Source organism: Strigops habroptila, chromosome 2 (assembly GCF_004027225.2).
Source record: "Strigops habroptila isolate Jane chromosome 2, bStrHab1.2.pri, whole genome shotgun sequence".
In the NCBI taxonomy this organism is placed as follows: Eukaryota; Metazoa; Chordata; class Aves; order Psittaciformes; family Psittacidae; genus Strigops; species Strigops habroptila.
In genome coordinates, this window is record NC_044278.2 from 4914176 (window position 1) to 4929413 (window position 15238).

Here is a 15238-nt window from a genome sequence, read left to right on the forward strand (position 1 = left end):
AGCATGGTGCTGTATACTGATTGTATTTTTTTTTTTTCCAGTCTGCTCTAAGAGGGTTCTTTACAAATGCCACACTCCTCATAGAGAGCCAAATGCTAAATCTGGGGTTTTTTTTTAACATATCGCTAGACTTCCCCTGTTGTGCTATGGAACTTTAGGTTAATACACAGATGTAAATCAGAAAAATACAGTCATATGTTAGACTTCTTTTTCCCTGCCAATACAAATTTAGAAGTGCCTAAATGCAGGTTGCATTTAGTACCGTGTCCCTAATAGATTGTACAGACTGTGTCAAGGAAACTGTTAAGGGGATTTAGGTACAAGAGCAATTTAAATGTTTTAAAATTAATTTAAAATAGATTAACTAAAAGGAAACAATATGCCTGAATTCTCCAGCTGCCCTCAAAAATAGCTATAGGAAAAATACTGTTTCTTAAACACTTGATGCCACTTTCAGCAGATGGAAGGAACAGTCTCTTATTCAGAAGCTCAAAGTTTTTATTCTAGAGTCTGTTTCTTTCTTTTTATTGCGACCTTTGGATCCCTTTTAATGTGAGAATTTAACATAGGGTCGGTCACTTCCAGTGGTCTATGAATAAAAAGCTTTGACCCAAATACCATAGTTGTCTGAAATGCATCCTTACTGTTCTTAAAGGTACTGAGTTGGTTTAACAAAAGGAATCGGCACAAAAACATTTTCCAAATTCCTTCACTTTATGCATTCATGAGGTGTATTTTTAGACACAGGCTCGACACCCACTAATCCTCTCTCATGAGCCAGTTAAACTCCAACTCCTGAGAAAGCACAAAAAGGGACAGGATGCGTGAAACCAGTGGCAGAATTGGGAACTCGGTTAGAACCGACTTCTGAATTTCCACAAGAGGCAATAAACTGTTACTGTTAGCTTCAATGTCACCTGGACCAAAACCTTTGTCTCTTTTTAACTAAAATAGCCTACTGCATGTCCAGCAGGCCAACAGAATAACTTTATTCACTGATTATTTTGAATTAAAAAAAATTGTGTATTTCTTAGGAAGTAATTCCAACTCCTCACAACAACAGGGAGGATGCAATGCAACAACACAAATTCTCTTTCCTCCTTGAAATCATACTTTGGTATGTCCTCTTGTACAAAGAATCCCTTACAAATCTGCAATGAGATTCACAGTTTAGTTTGATTTTTTTTCCCTTTTGAATGCAGTTAATTTATCAGCCCCATATAAATTCTCTCGTATTTTTACAGCTAAGCTCTACTTAAAATATTATTTTTTATTAAAAAAGGTCAAACTAAGGAGCTACAATAGCTGTATAATTGCTTTAGCACAGAAAAGTTTTAGTGAATTTTATAACACGTGAAACACAAGGGCTCTCTGTAATATCAATTCTTTTAAAAGTCACTGAAATGTAAGAAACCAGCAAGTATTTTGATAAGTGCACTGCAGTACTTTTCTAGATCAGTGAATTGATGTCAGTAACGGTTGACTTGATTTCCTGCTTGGCTGTAAGAATATTTTAGTTGAAGCCTTTTGTTTTTATGATTTACTGAATTATTCTAAAGGTTATTTGGTACCTAACAAAATTAAGAATTAGTTTCTTCTAGAAAAGAGAGAACACCACTCATTCTTTCCAACCCCGTGATTCTATGATTCTGCACATGGCTGAGAAAATGTTTGCTTGTGTCAAATTCACAGGATGGCCAAAAATTCAGTTACTGGCCCCATTAATATTGCTTCTTTCCTTTTACAGAATAAATTGAAACAAATATGGGGAGTTTTTCAGGATTAAATCACATTATTTTCTCATGGCCAAAAGGCCAGGGCGCTAACACATATATCTTTAAAACCCAGGAAGGAAAGTGGCTGTGGAGCAACCACAGATCAGGAAAAAAAGCGGAGTGCAGTTAAAGGTTTGCTTGCTGAATGACAAGCATCTTTGGAACAAGCTTTAATCTTGCTAGCGTGGCCATCAGTACCTCAGATGACATATCCACACATGTTTTTACCTGAATCAGTGCCATTCTCACATGCCCATACAAAATGAAACTCTGAATTCACTAAGGGGTGTTGCAATAGGAGGCAGGAACAAGAAAAACAATTCAGCAAGTGAGGATAAGCAGCCCCCTCTTTGTGGCTCATGGAGTAAGAAGCAACAATAGGAACATATGAGGCAACCACAGGTGTGCTGCTTCCTTAATCACCCTAAAGGACGAAATACTTGAAAAACAAAAATGCTGTTATGCAATTAAGAAATGTAAAGAAAAGAAGAATTTCCGCATTGCACCTTTTACTGTATAGCTGTCAGGTTAGCAGCCTGGAAATTTGTGAGCTGCATAACCACATGCAACATTTCTGTGATTCTTCTTGTAGTGTTTGTTAATTACATTTGTATTGAGTGTTGATGGGTTTTAGTCATGTGATGACAAGGCAAACAGAGCAAGTGTGAGTTAAACGTAGGGGCCTGCCCGCGCTCTGGAAAAAGAGAAGTCTCCCACTTCGTAAGGAATTCTTTACATGGCAGAGGAGGACATCTGATAAAATTCACAAGCCTAATTTTTCAGCCTCACTACAGAGATTTCTCCCCCCCACACCCCCCCTTTCTATTTCCATTAGGGAAGTAGAAACACCAAAGACCACATTTCATGTCAGAGGAGGGCAGGAGAGGGGAGGAGGAGACACAATGACTAACATCTGTGCACAGATTGAGACAACTAGACCTTTTCTGGACAGCAGAGCGCATTTCTCAGGTGAAGAAATCACATAGCAATGCACTGAATTAATGTGTTTCAAGGTGGAGTAATCTAAGTTAAACGTGAGCTTTTGAACTTTTGATTTTTAAAGTAAGGTTCTAACATACATTTTGTACCATTGACTCTTGGGTTGAGGTGTTCTGAATGAATGTAATCATTGTAGTGACTTTCAATCACAATATGTTCTATGTCTGAGTAAAATAAGTCAATTTTTTTCTAGCTGGTCTTTGCCTTTTTTTTTTTTTTTAAACCTAATCAGTAGAAAATGCAACATGACTATTTATAGATCTTGTTGCCTGCTTACCTTCAACTCTTTTTTTTTTTTCCTGTTTGTACAAAGCACCTCTTTCTTGGCATTCACCCACTCAGCAATCTGAATCCCTGCCTGAAAGACTACGTAAGAGAGGAAGGTATAAGGAGAACTGATCTCCATCACCAAGTGCCTTCATTTAGAGTATCAAAACTTCTGTATTCTCAAGACCCTGTATTTATGTACACAGACAAAGCAAACAAGCAAACGCTTAGAACACAATGTGTTCTATTAACATCATTACTGTGAATTTTATACCCAGACATTTACCACTCAGACTCCTTGACTGCAGCCATTATAGAGTAGCTGGTTTTGTTCTCAAGTAGTTAGCTAAGAAGATAAAGATTTAAAAATCATTTCATTTGGGAAGGGAAGCTGATGGTGTAGTGGGGATTTTCTGTGAAGTCATATCAGTTTAAAAAGAGTGCACAAAGTTCCATGTCTCTGAGAACAGAACACAAGGAACAACAGAAGAGGTGACTTTGACTATGATTCAAATATTTTCTCAGTCAATACTCAGCCTCAAGGCATCTGTCACACTTAGATTTTTTTTTGGGGGGGGGGGGGAGTGGTTTGTCAGTCTGTAGTTCAGTGCTTTCTCTTCAGAAGAGACCATGGGAAGTAGGTAACTGCTACAGTAAGTCCTACAAGGGCTCACGTATGCTATTTCTCCACTTCTGACCTAAAGCAAGCACAGCTGTCTTCACACTATACCCCAATTTTCAGTGTAACTGTCAGTTCTAGTCATCTTCCTGAGCTTCTTTCACAGAACCACAAATACAAAATATATCAAGTAAATGATTCAGGTAAACTAAATTCTATGACCAGTATGTATTTTCCATGTCTGCCTTTTGGGCCAGGCAGTTGTGGGGTAGATCACTGTTCTTTTCAACATTGTTATACTGCTTTTTTAAAAAATATCTCAAGTTCAGTGGTTATGTATCCACATTTCAAGAAGATACAGCAAAATCCACAATATGTTTCTAAACCCTTAGTGAAAAAACAGTTCTTTTATATGTTTATACCTCTTGATATAAAACAAGTGCTGTTTTACTCACTTTTAGATGTTGCTCCTCCTCCTCAAGCCAAAGGAACAGCAAGAATGATAGTAATAAAGACATCTTTTAGCACCATGCATTGTTTAAAAAACCTGACTAAGTTCTCCTAAGCATCATGGAATTACAGTCTATTACATGCACTTATAAATCTTTCTTATAGCATTCACTGGACTTTCCATTCTTCAGTTCTCCCAGAATAATATCCACTGATGAAAACAGATTTATCAACACAGTAATGCCAATATGCGTCAAAAGTCAGGAGACATGTAGCTGCTGTAAAACAATCCACTTCTAAAAAAATCAAGGGCATAAAAGAGGATTTGATCCTCTCAAATAATTTGATCTATAATTTAATCCTAATTTAGATATTCTTCCATTTACAATTTATACTTCTTGCCATCAAAAGCAGTTGCCTTGAAGCCTTTCGTCAAGCATGCTTCTCATGTATGGCAGACTCGGAACATTAAGTCTACCTTACTCTTTCACTGGCAGCAGACTCTAGAAGATCTCTGCTGATCTTCTCTAGATTCTTATTTCCCTCTCCAAGTTCTGCTTACTTTGCCCTGTGTGCTGCTGAACCACTTTGACTGTCAGGCTGGCCAGACCTTGAACTGAATCTCTGAAATGATTTGGTTTCAGCAGTCCCACACTAGCTGGCAAACAGCTGAATCAGTACAACTGAGGTCGCAAGGACTAAAAGAACTTCTCTGGTATCAATTCAGAAGAGGGAAAAGTGGTATCAGTTCCTGTGAATTCCTGTGTAAGAGAAACCTATGTGCAAACAGATACATACAGCAAATATGTGCTGAATGTGATTATAAAAGATGACTGAAAACCCAGCCAGAGAGTTTTCTTGCTTAACATTGCACTAAACTCACAGTATCAACTTACAATAACATTTCACAAAGGAAGTTTGCATCTTTAAAAGACCAAGAATAATTGGCTGGCTTTTACTTAAACATAATTCTGCCCCACGTTTTGAGCAGAACAAAACATAAGTGACTGTTACGGTCTCCAAACAAGCTGCTGTAAACAGTGTCTGTTCCACTGAAAGACTCTTACTTATTTACACTGCTTCTGGGCAATTATTTTGAAATAATAAATTTGCCATAGCTAGCGCATCTCATTCCCCATGCATGGAAACTTGGCTTTGTAGGAGTCTACACAGGTCCTCAGAAGGTGCCCTCTACAAAAACAGCTTTTAATGGCTTTGCTTTGAGGCAGCAGGGAAAAAAACAAGCAACAAAACCCCTCAAAGCAAACAGCCCCTCCCCCCCCTTTATGTTTTCAGCACAAACTGCTAATATACAGCTGTTGTAGACTTCACTAGCCCTTAAAGAGATGTTTCTCCTTCATCTGATTTTTATAACAGGTAGAACAGCTCCGTCCAAAATATACCATCAAGAAAAAAATTGTTCAAAATAAATGAACCCGTTCCAAGAAAGGATGAAAATAAGAAGAGAAAACAAGCAATGGAAATTATGATTTGGGATTTGCATAAATGTTTCCAATTCTTTATGCAATGCCATATGGAAAAATTTCTATAATCTAGTGATTCCAAGAGCTGGAGCTTCAATATAAAAAGGAAACAAACACAACAACAACCAACATGAGACTTGTCACAGGACAGCAGGAGATAACTCTCTTCTTCATATACAAATGAAAGTGTAAAGGAAACAATTGTGTGTTGCACTGCTGCTGCACTCTGATTCTTTCGTTCCAAAAACTACACTGAATCCATTAACCTGCTGCTATGAGAGCAAGAAAAGCACAAAAGCTCTACACTGGTCTGTATCTGGGAACTGGTACAGTGATGCAGAAAACTCACTTGCTATGACTACTGTAACTACTGCTCCTACAGATACCGTTGCTTCAGGCTTCATACACAGAAGAACAACATCCCATGGAAGAAAGGAAGGAAAAAAAGGAAAAAGTTGGGGGGGGGGGGGGGGGTGTGTGTGTGTGAGAGAGAATCAACCAAACCAGCAATCCCCCCTCTTGCTCCCCAAAGCAATATCGTATTTGTTTGTATATGGGAAGTCCTGTTCCAAAAGACTGCAACAAAATGTTTAGCAAATCCAGTCCTTGCAGAAAGCCCTCCGAGCCTGTACAGCGTAGCCACTCTGTTCACATACTGCCATTGCAGGGGTTTTGGAAAATGCTTAATTTGCTGCCTGTGAACAGGTCTTACACATGCTTACTGTGCGTAAACAGACCTGCTGTTGGGTCTCCTCCTAGCTCTGAAGTGACGCATGTGCGTGGCCTGGCCTTCAAGAAACGTTGAGCTGTACGGTCTTAAGTGAAGCTGAAACAGAGGTGTGTGGGGGTAGGGTGTTTTTTTTTATGGCTGCCTACAACAGAGTAGGGAAAATTGTCTGATATGAATAAATGCCAATAGGCTTATTATTGTAAAAGACAGATTAAATCAAATTTTTGCTTTCAAATTACAGAAACCATAGACATCTAATGAAAGACATCTCAACATCTTAAGAGCTATGGTGAAATAGTGACAATCAGAAGCTAAGACTTCGCTTCCTCTTACTACTGCAAGCGACATTTCTTAGCTCTGCCACCAAAGAAAGTCATCCAGGAAAATAAACTTTTTATGTTTCCCCTCATACGCTCACAGATGACTCAAAAGTACCAAATGGAAGTAAAAAGTAGAAGGCAATTTTTCTAGCTGCCCAGTATGGTTGTGCTATTAAAGATGAGATAGAAAAGCTGTATCTATCCTCTAAGTAAGCACACTCCTAATAAGACAGAAAAAGCTGTGCTGGTGTGTGATCATGCACAGATTAATGGCTACAGAAGGTAAGCAAAAGAGATAGCAAAAGAGCTAGTTCTACCCCATTCTCTATCTTGTATTTATGGTGTATATGTAAGCTTCAGTTATTATCATTAAAAAAAGCCCAGGAGACCACATCACATGAAAACATTACCCCAACTTTTAGAACATTAAAGTGTAACAGCAGAAACAGGGAGGGACTAAAGGAGGGACTAAAATGCTACGATGTCTTGCAGATGACACTACAGAAGTTGAGTCTGATGCAGTGAGTCAGAAGGCTGCTCTAGTGAGTAAGAAAAAGGAGCAACTTAATGGGACTGCAGACACAGAGAATATTTAAATCACTGCTTTGGGCAGACTACCTGCATGTGACTGAAACACTGGGAAGATGAAAATAAATAGATTATGACAAGATTATGTCTGAACTTCAACAAGCAATTTTTAATTGGTCTTTAATATGCCTAAGTTGACTTGTATAAAGAAGACCTAGTTTCCAAAGGGCAGATCAAAGTATTTAGAGGAAAACTGAAAACCACTAGTCAGTTCTAAAGTTTCTTGCTGAAATAGCTTGGGTGTGAACAAGGCTTTTAAAAACAAAGAATGACAATAAGTTGAAGTACAGTGATAAGTGGAAATTAAAAAAAGGAAACAGTATAGAGAAAATTGGATCAGGAGGGAGAACGGTGAAAGAACAAACTCCATCAGAAAGTGCTGGTGTATCAACACTGAAATATTTCACAGAAATGCATCAATTCTGATAACATTCTGTTTAGAAAAAGAAAAATATTACAGTATTACAGTCTTTGAAACACCAGAGAGGAACATTCTGAATTTCCATTAAGAAATGAATTTTAGACTGTTATTTTAATATAAATATATTTATATATTTAATACATATAAATAAAGGAAACATTTAAGTTTTAGCAAACTGAAACATTTTAAAGTGACCTTTTTTTTTACCCTGATACCTTACTGAATATGAAAGATGGAATGTATTTTTGTCTAATACATATTATTTTAATGTGGAACTTTACCACAAAACAAAACCAGCATATTTCAATGAGTTCCATCACGTTCATTTACATGGTCTCCGGCTGCTTCATAGCATTTAAACAGGGATTCACAGAACACAAAGCCTATCTACATTTTCCTCCTACAGGTCACAAGAAATAACAATAAATTCTTTAAGGAGAAGTATAGAATAGACTATACTAAGGTTTGTAAAGCAATTTTCATCCTACTTCAAGTTGGGTGTGGAGGGAATTGGCTAATAAAAAGTCTTACACACAAAATCCATTACAGGAAGGCTCATTTCCCCAAAAGTGGGTCAGAATCAATTTCAACCTTGTTAACGGGATGTGAAAATGAAGACTGTTGAAACAAGAAATGCAGGAAAGAGATTTTAAAGTCTTTGTGTTGTACCCAACCTCTAAGTTTAACAAACAAATTTTAAGGGATCAAAGCTAGCCTATTATGAAGCATAAAACTATTTCTGCTGAAAACCATAAATTATGTATGGAGCAGGCATATTTACTAGTGCTGATAGTAATGCAGAACATCTCTGAATAAGCACTGACTGCTGAATGGCTCATGTTCTTTTATGATGAATTATGCAGAAAGCTCCAGCACCACAACTATGCTAAGGTGCTAGAGTTCATGCACACGAGTGTTTGCGAGTCATTCAGTAAGCAGGAGACAAAAATATTACCTTTTTCCTTCAGGCCCAACGTTTTGTGAAGAATAATTGTCACTAACACAAAAATGGATATATTGAAGAATGTCAGCTAAAATTATTGTCTTCTCCACCTCACTCCCCCCCCCCCTTTTTTTTTTCTTCCCTTCTGTCCCCACCCCCTGCAACGTCTCTTTTCTTTGAGCGATGTAGCTGCATAAAACTTCGAAGTACTTATTGGAATGATGCACCAAATTCCATGAAAGAAACAGCATTTAAGAATATAACAACCAGCAAGTATGTCAAGTTGAGTGTTTCCACCACCATGAACAGTTAATTTTTAAAAAAGCTTTTGTTTCTTCCAAAGCAAAGACTATTTCAGAACAAGTTCATTTATATTCAAGACTCAGAAGAATTTAAAATACTAGTGAAGCGTGGGGAATGTCTATATGGCCCAATGAGGCACAACACATCACCTTTTTTCCCCTCCAAGGCAGTGACATCCAAAAGCCATCTGTTATGCTTCTATCAACATGCCTAGATTGCTTTGATGCATAGCTATGCCCAGATTGGAGACCTAAATCACTGTTTCTTTCTGGTAGCCTCACTGAACTCCACGAGCTGGTGTGCGTGCTTTAGTAGATCAAGTTGAAACCAAAGCAGAAAAACAATAGCAGGTTTTTGCATCCAAATCTGGAGTACATAAGGAGACAGCAGTCTGCTATGGAGAAATATGCAAAGGACAAAGAAGTAATCATCTGGCTTGTTCCAGAAGACTGGGAACAAAAGATCAGCCTAATCCCACCCATCCACCCATCCGCTCATTATGAGCCTGCTTAGTTACCTGATACATGTGTGGATAGGCCACTCATGGCTGCGAGCAGTCTACCATTTCTTGAAACAGAATGATAAAACCTATAGGCAGCTACCAGATTCAACTAAAAATATAGTGAAATATACTTCACATGCAACTTGTCTTAATATAGTACAGCAGGAAAATACGAAGTGCTACTAAGCAAGGCAATTTCCCTCCCAAATACTTAGTGGTTCTGATTTCAACTAAAATATGGAAGTATTTGTTAGTCCTTGTGCTATTTGCAGAATCCAAAGTATTTTTAATTTATTTAAACCTATACAGAAATAAAACCATATAATTTTCTTCACATTGAAGACGGTGGCTTAGCACATTGCATTTTTTCAAACTTCTCATTTAAAGCAGGTGGTTTAATTTTCAGATCTTCAGGGAAAAATATCCATCTTGAGCTGAAACTTTATCTGTTTCATTCCAGCAGAGAGGATTCATTTTTTCCTCTTTAAGAAAGTTATAAACCTCATCTTGAAGTCTTTGAAGATGAAAAGTATTTTCCCTATGCTCCTTACTTCAGCAATGGCCTAGAGATTTAACAAGAAACTAGGTCATTAGAGTCCCTGATACTTTCTTCGACACAGGTAAATGACATCTCTTCTGGAATCCAAATGTCATTTTTGCCCTTTCTTCTTAGAAAAATAGATGTCAAACCCCACTAGAAAACACTGCGATCATTACCTTGTGATAGGAAATTTAAATCAATGGGAAATAAAATAAGTTTAAGGTGCTGCCTGTCTACAGCTTCTGTTTCAGATCAATTTTCTAGGCTTTCTGAGCTGTCCAAGCCTCTCTCATCTGGGCAGTCTCTTTTTCCAATCAAGACTGAATCTAGAGGTATACAAGGCAGCGTCTATGCATTTTGAAGGCCAGCTCACGGAGTTCAGGATCAGAAAAATTCTGCTTCATTTCACACTGGTTTAGAGAAAGAGCAAACCTAGCATTTTAGTGAACATTCATGCTACAATCTGACTTCACATTGTAATGCATTCAACAGCAATACAAAGCATAATGAATACATTACCATACTGTAGATAAGTGAATAGCAATGGGTGAAACACAAAGCTCAACGGGTTTTAAGATTAAATGGCTTATTCCAATCATAAGTGACAATAGTTCAGAAAGCCTTGTCTATCCTTTCGCTGGCATCCTCCTGACACCAGCCCGTATCTCTCACTCCTCCATCACAGCGTTCCTCTTCTAAGAACTCCCACCTTTCCCCCACACATTTTAAGCATGGCTTAAAAATTTTACAGATTGACTGGCATTTTGTGTTTTTCTATTATGCTCCCTCAGGATACACAATTTATGTCTAATAGAAGCTCACATCAGACACTCAAGGGAACAAAGAAGAGAGAAACAGGGAAACAACGTGGTGCAAGATAATTTGCCATGAACAGCCCAGCAAGTACCATTACAGAGACCTCTATAGCCCCAAGGCTTTAATACCTGAATGACAGAAGTAACAGAATAGCACTGAAAGTGGGGAAAAAAGAAAAAGCACCCTAGGGCCTGGTGGGAGGCCAGAGCATGGCCCACCAGGAAAGAGTCTGAAATTCAAATCAGTACGGAAGCTGGAAGATCTGAGCACTAGAAATACGGTTTAGTTTAACTGATATGCAAAATCTGTATTAGCATTTAACTCTAAATCCTCTCCCGCTTGTTTCAGAGGTATCTCAAGTTCCTTCCTCCCATCACCCTTCACAGAGGCCCCAAGCATTTCAAACTCTTGTTGCTTTGCCTTTCTGTAACAGCTCTCAGCTCCCAACCCCAGGGTAGAGAAGTGAAACACTGGCACACAGGCTTTGACTGGAATCCAAGGAAGGGGCTTGGACAACCTCCTCTACTTCCAGCAGCACAGAACAGAGTACTTACAGACAAGTGAACAAAATCCACACAGTTAAGTCCTTAAAATGTCGTCTCTTTTAAGTTCTCTCTTAATGCACACCTATTCTACATTTCAGTTCTGAGCTACTAACCTTCTAGAAACAAATACCTTTACCTCAGCCCAAGAAGCTAGAGAAGTGAAGCCAGTAGCCTCTCAAGGAAATATGCTTTGACATTAGCCCAGCAGATGCAAAGATCACACTGGAATTTCAATTACCCATGTCAAGCGTGGTACTGTGGAAGTGTTCAAGTGCTCTGCTTTGCTAAAAACAAAACCTCTTCCCAGCTTTGATTGCAGCATGCCCTGCTCTTATCTCACCTTTCAAGGAGACTGTGAAATAAGATTCAAAAGAAAAGTGCTCCAAAGCAGCATGAAGCTCTTTGGTCAAGGAGATGTGGGGCTTGAGTACTCCCTTGGCCAAGCAGTTCAAGGCTTTCAGCTGGCTCAGCTTGTGAGCAGCCTCCCATTATCACATCTGTGGGGTATCAAACACGGGAATTTTAATGGGGTGGAAAACCTTTGGGAAATCTGTGTATTCAGAGCTTTTATTTTTCACTCTGGACTTTACACACTGAACTGTCTCCCCAGAATAATAGCTTTATTCTATCACTGTGTATGATATCTTTTAATATTTTGTACCTGGTTGAAATTTGTTAATATGGGGTAAAAACTGGTATCCAGATGAATCTAGGGCCTCACTTTGCTTGTCCAACTTTATTTTGTTGCAAACACCTTCTGCAATACGACCCCCTTATTTCCTTCTGCATTTTACCTTCAACTCTAATTGTAACATAGTGACAATCAGCTGGAAAGGAGAAAGGTATTTGAAGTCTTGACTCTGGCACCCAGAAGACCTAGCCACCCATGTGACCAGTTCCACAGTGCATTCCACATTATTTTTCTCCAGGATCTTAAATATATTTAAATAAAAATGTAAATACCTGTAAAATAATCATTCTTCAGATCTAGTGACTGACTGGACATTTACCTTCCCATGCTAAGTTAAAAACAAAAGATAAAACAACACGTAAGGCATCCATATAATTATTTTTTCAAGGCATATCATCTGATTAGCATTCACCTTTCTCCTTAATACCTTTCATGTTACATTAATGCCCACATGTATTGAAAGAAACTAGTTACATACATTAAACAGTGATAAAAATCCTCTCAGATGAAGTGGACAAGCTGAAATCTGATGGTTTTGAGGATTCCCCCCCTCCCCGCCTTGTTTTATCTTCTTCTCAGCTACCCACACATTCTCAAAGTTTTACTTGTTGTCTTTTCCACCTAAAAGTGCAGACTCTTAGTGGAAATATTCTTCAAGATAATCTGGCTGCATCTACCTTTACACTTACAGTGAGTTTTTTTAATCACTTGTATTTTCCTACTTTCCCCCTTGTTATCTATTCCTTTCAAATACAGAAACAGAAGAGAGAAATGAGATTCAAACATACAAAATACCTCAACAGAGAATAAACATTTTACAATGTTTAAGGGTACACAATTTTTTAAATAAGGGACAAATCTGATTCTTTTCAAGATAGCAAGAAGACTTGGGGGGGGGGGGAGAGAAATTAAACCATGTTTTTACATGTCCTATTGAAAACAAAGATACAGAATCTGTTTTCCTAGGAAGAAATGTGAGAAATGAAATAAAACATCAAACCAGAGAAATTCTAACACATTAATAGAAAAGCTGTTAAATGGTTAGCTATTAAGTTGGACAAGAAGCCTCCAACTGTGACAAAAAGAAGTAGGATAAAACTGGTAAGAGACTTGAGATTTTTCCATAAATTCATTTAGCATAAGAGATATTGATGAAGAAAAGAATGTGACCAAAAAAACCAAAAAACCACTGCAGTTTAGAGGCACGTTTTAACTGCTTAATTCAAGTGCAGATTTCTCATGAAGACCATACCGTGCTTATCTTAGAACAGACTATAAAGCTGCCTACTAGGCGACAGGGATTGCAATTGTCACTAACAATACCAATTTTGACAAGAAAGTGCAATAAGATGTAATTTTATGAGGCACAAGTGTTTATTGCCATAAATAGATGCCACAACCTTGGGCTAACAAGGGAAAACATGGGTCATTGGAGGGAGGAAAAGACTTTGATGAATTCTGCTATTGCTGTCTCATCAAGTACTGAGATACACCCAAAATGTATGAACTGATTTTCTTTAGTGAGCTAAGGAAAAAACCCAAACCAACCAAGCAAACCCTGCCATCCCTCCTGCCTTAAGCTGTTTGCAATAAACTCTTTCTTTGCACGGTTATTTGGAAAGCATGTCTTCTGACCACAAGGCTTCTTTATACCAAATACCAAGTAAGTTCAGATAATCCTGTGTGAATTCTGATGCCAACTTGAAGGCCCTAAAACTACTTTTTGAGCCTCTGTTTGTAATCCAACACTAAGTCGCTAAGCTAATTATTATGAGGTGTTTCAAAATCATTCTGTATTTTCCCCAAACTGGCCTGGCTTTATTTAAAAAAGAAACAATCGATCCCTCTTGGGCTTCCCAGCACATAAGTAAATGTTTACAGGATCAAGTTTCAAATACATAATCCATACAAGCCTGATGCTTCACTACTTTACATGAGAAAGCTGTAAAACCCTCGAATGAAATTCTCTGCACAGTGCAGGCAACTGCAGCACATTACAGAAGGAATTAAAGGTTTGCTCTAGCCAAAGTTTGAAGCTAAGAATGGGAAAATACACATAGCTTTGACATAAACACTGACAAACTCATATTAAATGCAGTCTGTCATAGTTACAAATCAAACTCCTCTCTTCTCATATGGAACTTGGTTTATGTTGCTGTAATAATACTTATACCAGAGATAAACAACTTTTCCAATTTATAACACTTTCTACTGAGTAATAACAAAGTATTTGAAAAGTTATTCAATTTCCCTCCTGACAGTATTAAACAATGAGGAAAAAGATACAGCTCTCCTAAGTTTACCAAATATATATTTTAACGTGTAATAGTCAACATTCTACACTACAAAAATTACTTCTCAAAACTTTATTGCAGCTAACAACCATAGTGCTCTGCACCCCTCCTCATGAAACCTCAAGTCTCCCAAAAGCCCAAATCCTACCACCATTCTCTGCCATCTGTCAGTTCCCTGACAAATCTCCTTCATTCTTGCTGCCTTCATTTCCATCATCCTGCCCCAATCAACAAGATCAACCCTGAAGCTGCAATTAATCCAATCCGTTACGTCTTATACTGACCAATACCTATACTTTCTAAGTCTGCCCTGTTCCTGTAGCACTGTCATGCAACCAGCACCCAGCTCTGTAGCCCAGATCTTCCTTGGAATCCACAGCTGTCACTCCCAGAACCTGTTGCGCATCTACACGCCTTGCCTCCTGGCTTGTGTATAGCCTCCTGTCAAGGCTTAGAGCAAGGACCGTTCCTGGGACTTCCTGGTCCACGCAGCATATTAGGCATATCTGCTGGCTCAATATGCCCAACATCAGGACCTTGAGGCAGACGAAAGGATATTATGCTGTGCTGGAGGCAGGACTCAAAAAGCTCTCCCTACAAGGTATGTGCCCACTGCCACTATGAATCACTTCTTTCCCACTGTCACTTAACACTCTGCTCCCTGCTTCAGTTATGGGGCTTTGCCTCTGATTAGTAATGAATAAAATGAGAGAAGGCACAAGAGTGCAGAGATCACTGAATGTCACCCAGAGTGCTAGGAAGTCACCTGCTCAAAGTGCTGTTTGGATACCCATTCATCCACAAAACTATTTTCCAATTAGGAATCTATGTAAATCAAGGAACATGCACAACTCAACTGAAAATGACAAATATAGAAAGATTTGGGGACCTTAAAAACAGAGAAGATTGGCAATAGTATGACACTTTTTTGGAAGATTTATCTTCTGTTT

At 38.3% G+C, this 15238-nt stretch overlaps 1 protein-coding gene across 8 annotated transcripts in view; it reads right to left on the reverse strand.

Moving 5' to 3' along the window:
* CADM2 (cell adhesion molecule 2) overlaps positions 1–15238 on the reverse strand; it is a 637102-nt gene that overhangs the window by 192721 nt on the left and 429143 nt on the right. For 2 of the 8 annotated variants that reach the window (XM_030471719.2, XM_030471713.2), the window contains exon 3: positions 4116–4136. The exons of 3 other annotated variants lie outside the window; for them this stretch is intronic. In XM_030471719.2, coding sequence (XP_030327579.1) covers positions 4116–4136 — 21 coding nt within the window. Of the gene's footprint in view, positions 1–3051; positions 3073–4115; positions 4137–12266; positions 12323–15238 lie in introns of those variants that run through there. 3 more of the 8 variants (XM_030471714.2, XM_030471718.1, XM_030471721.1) reach the window with 3 other exon arrangements.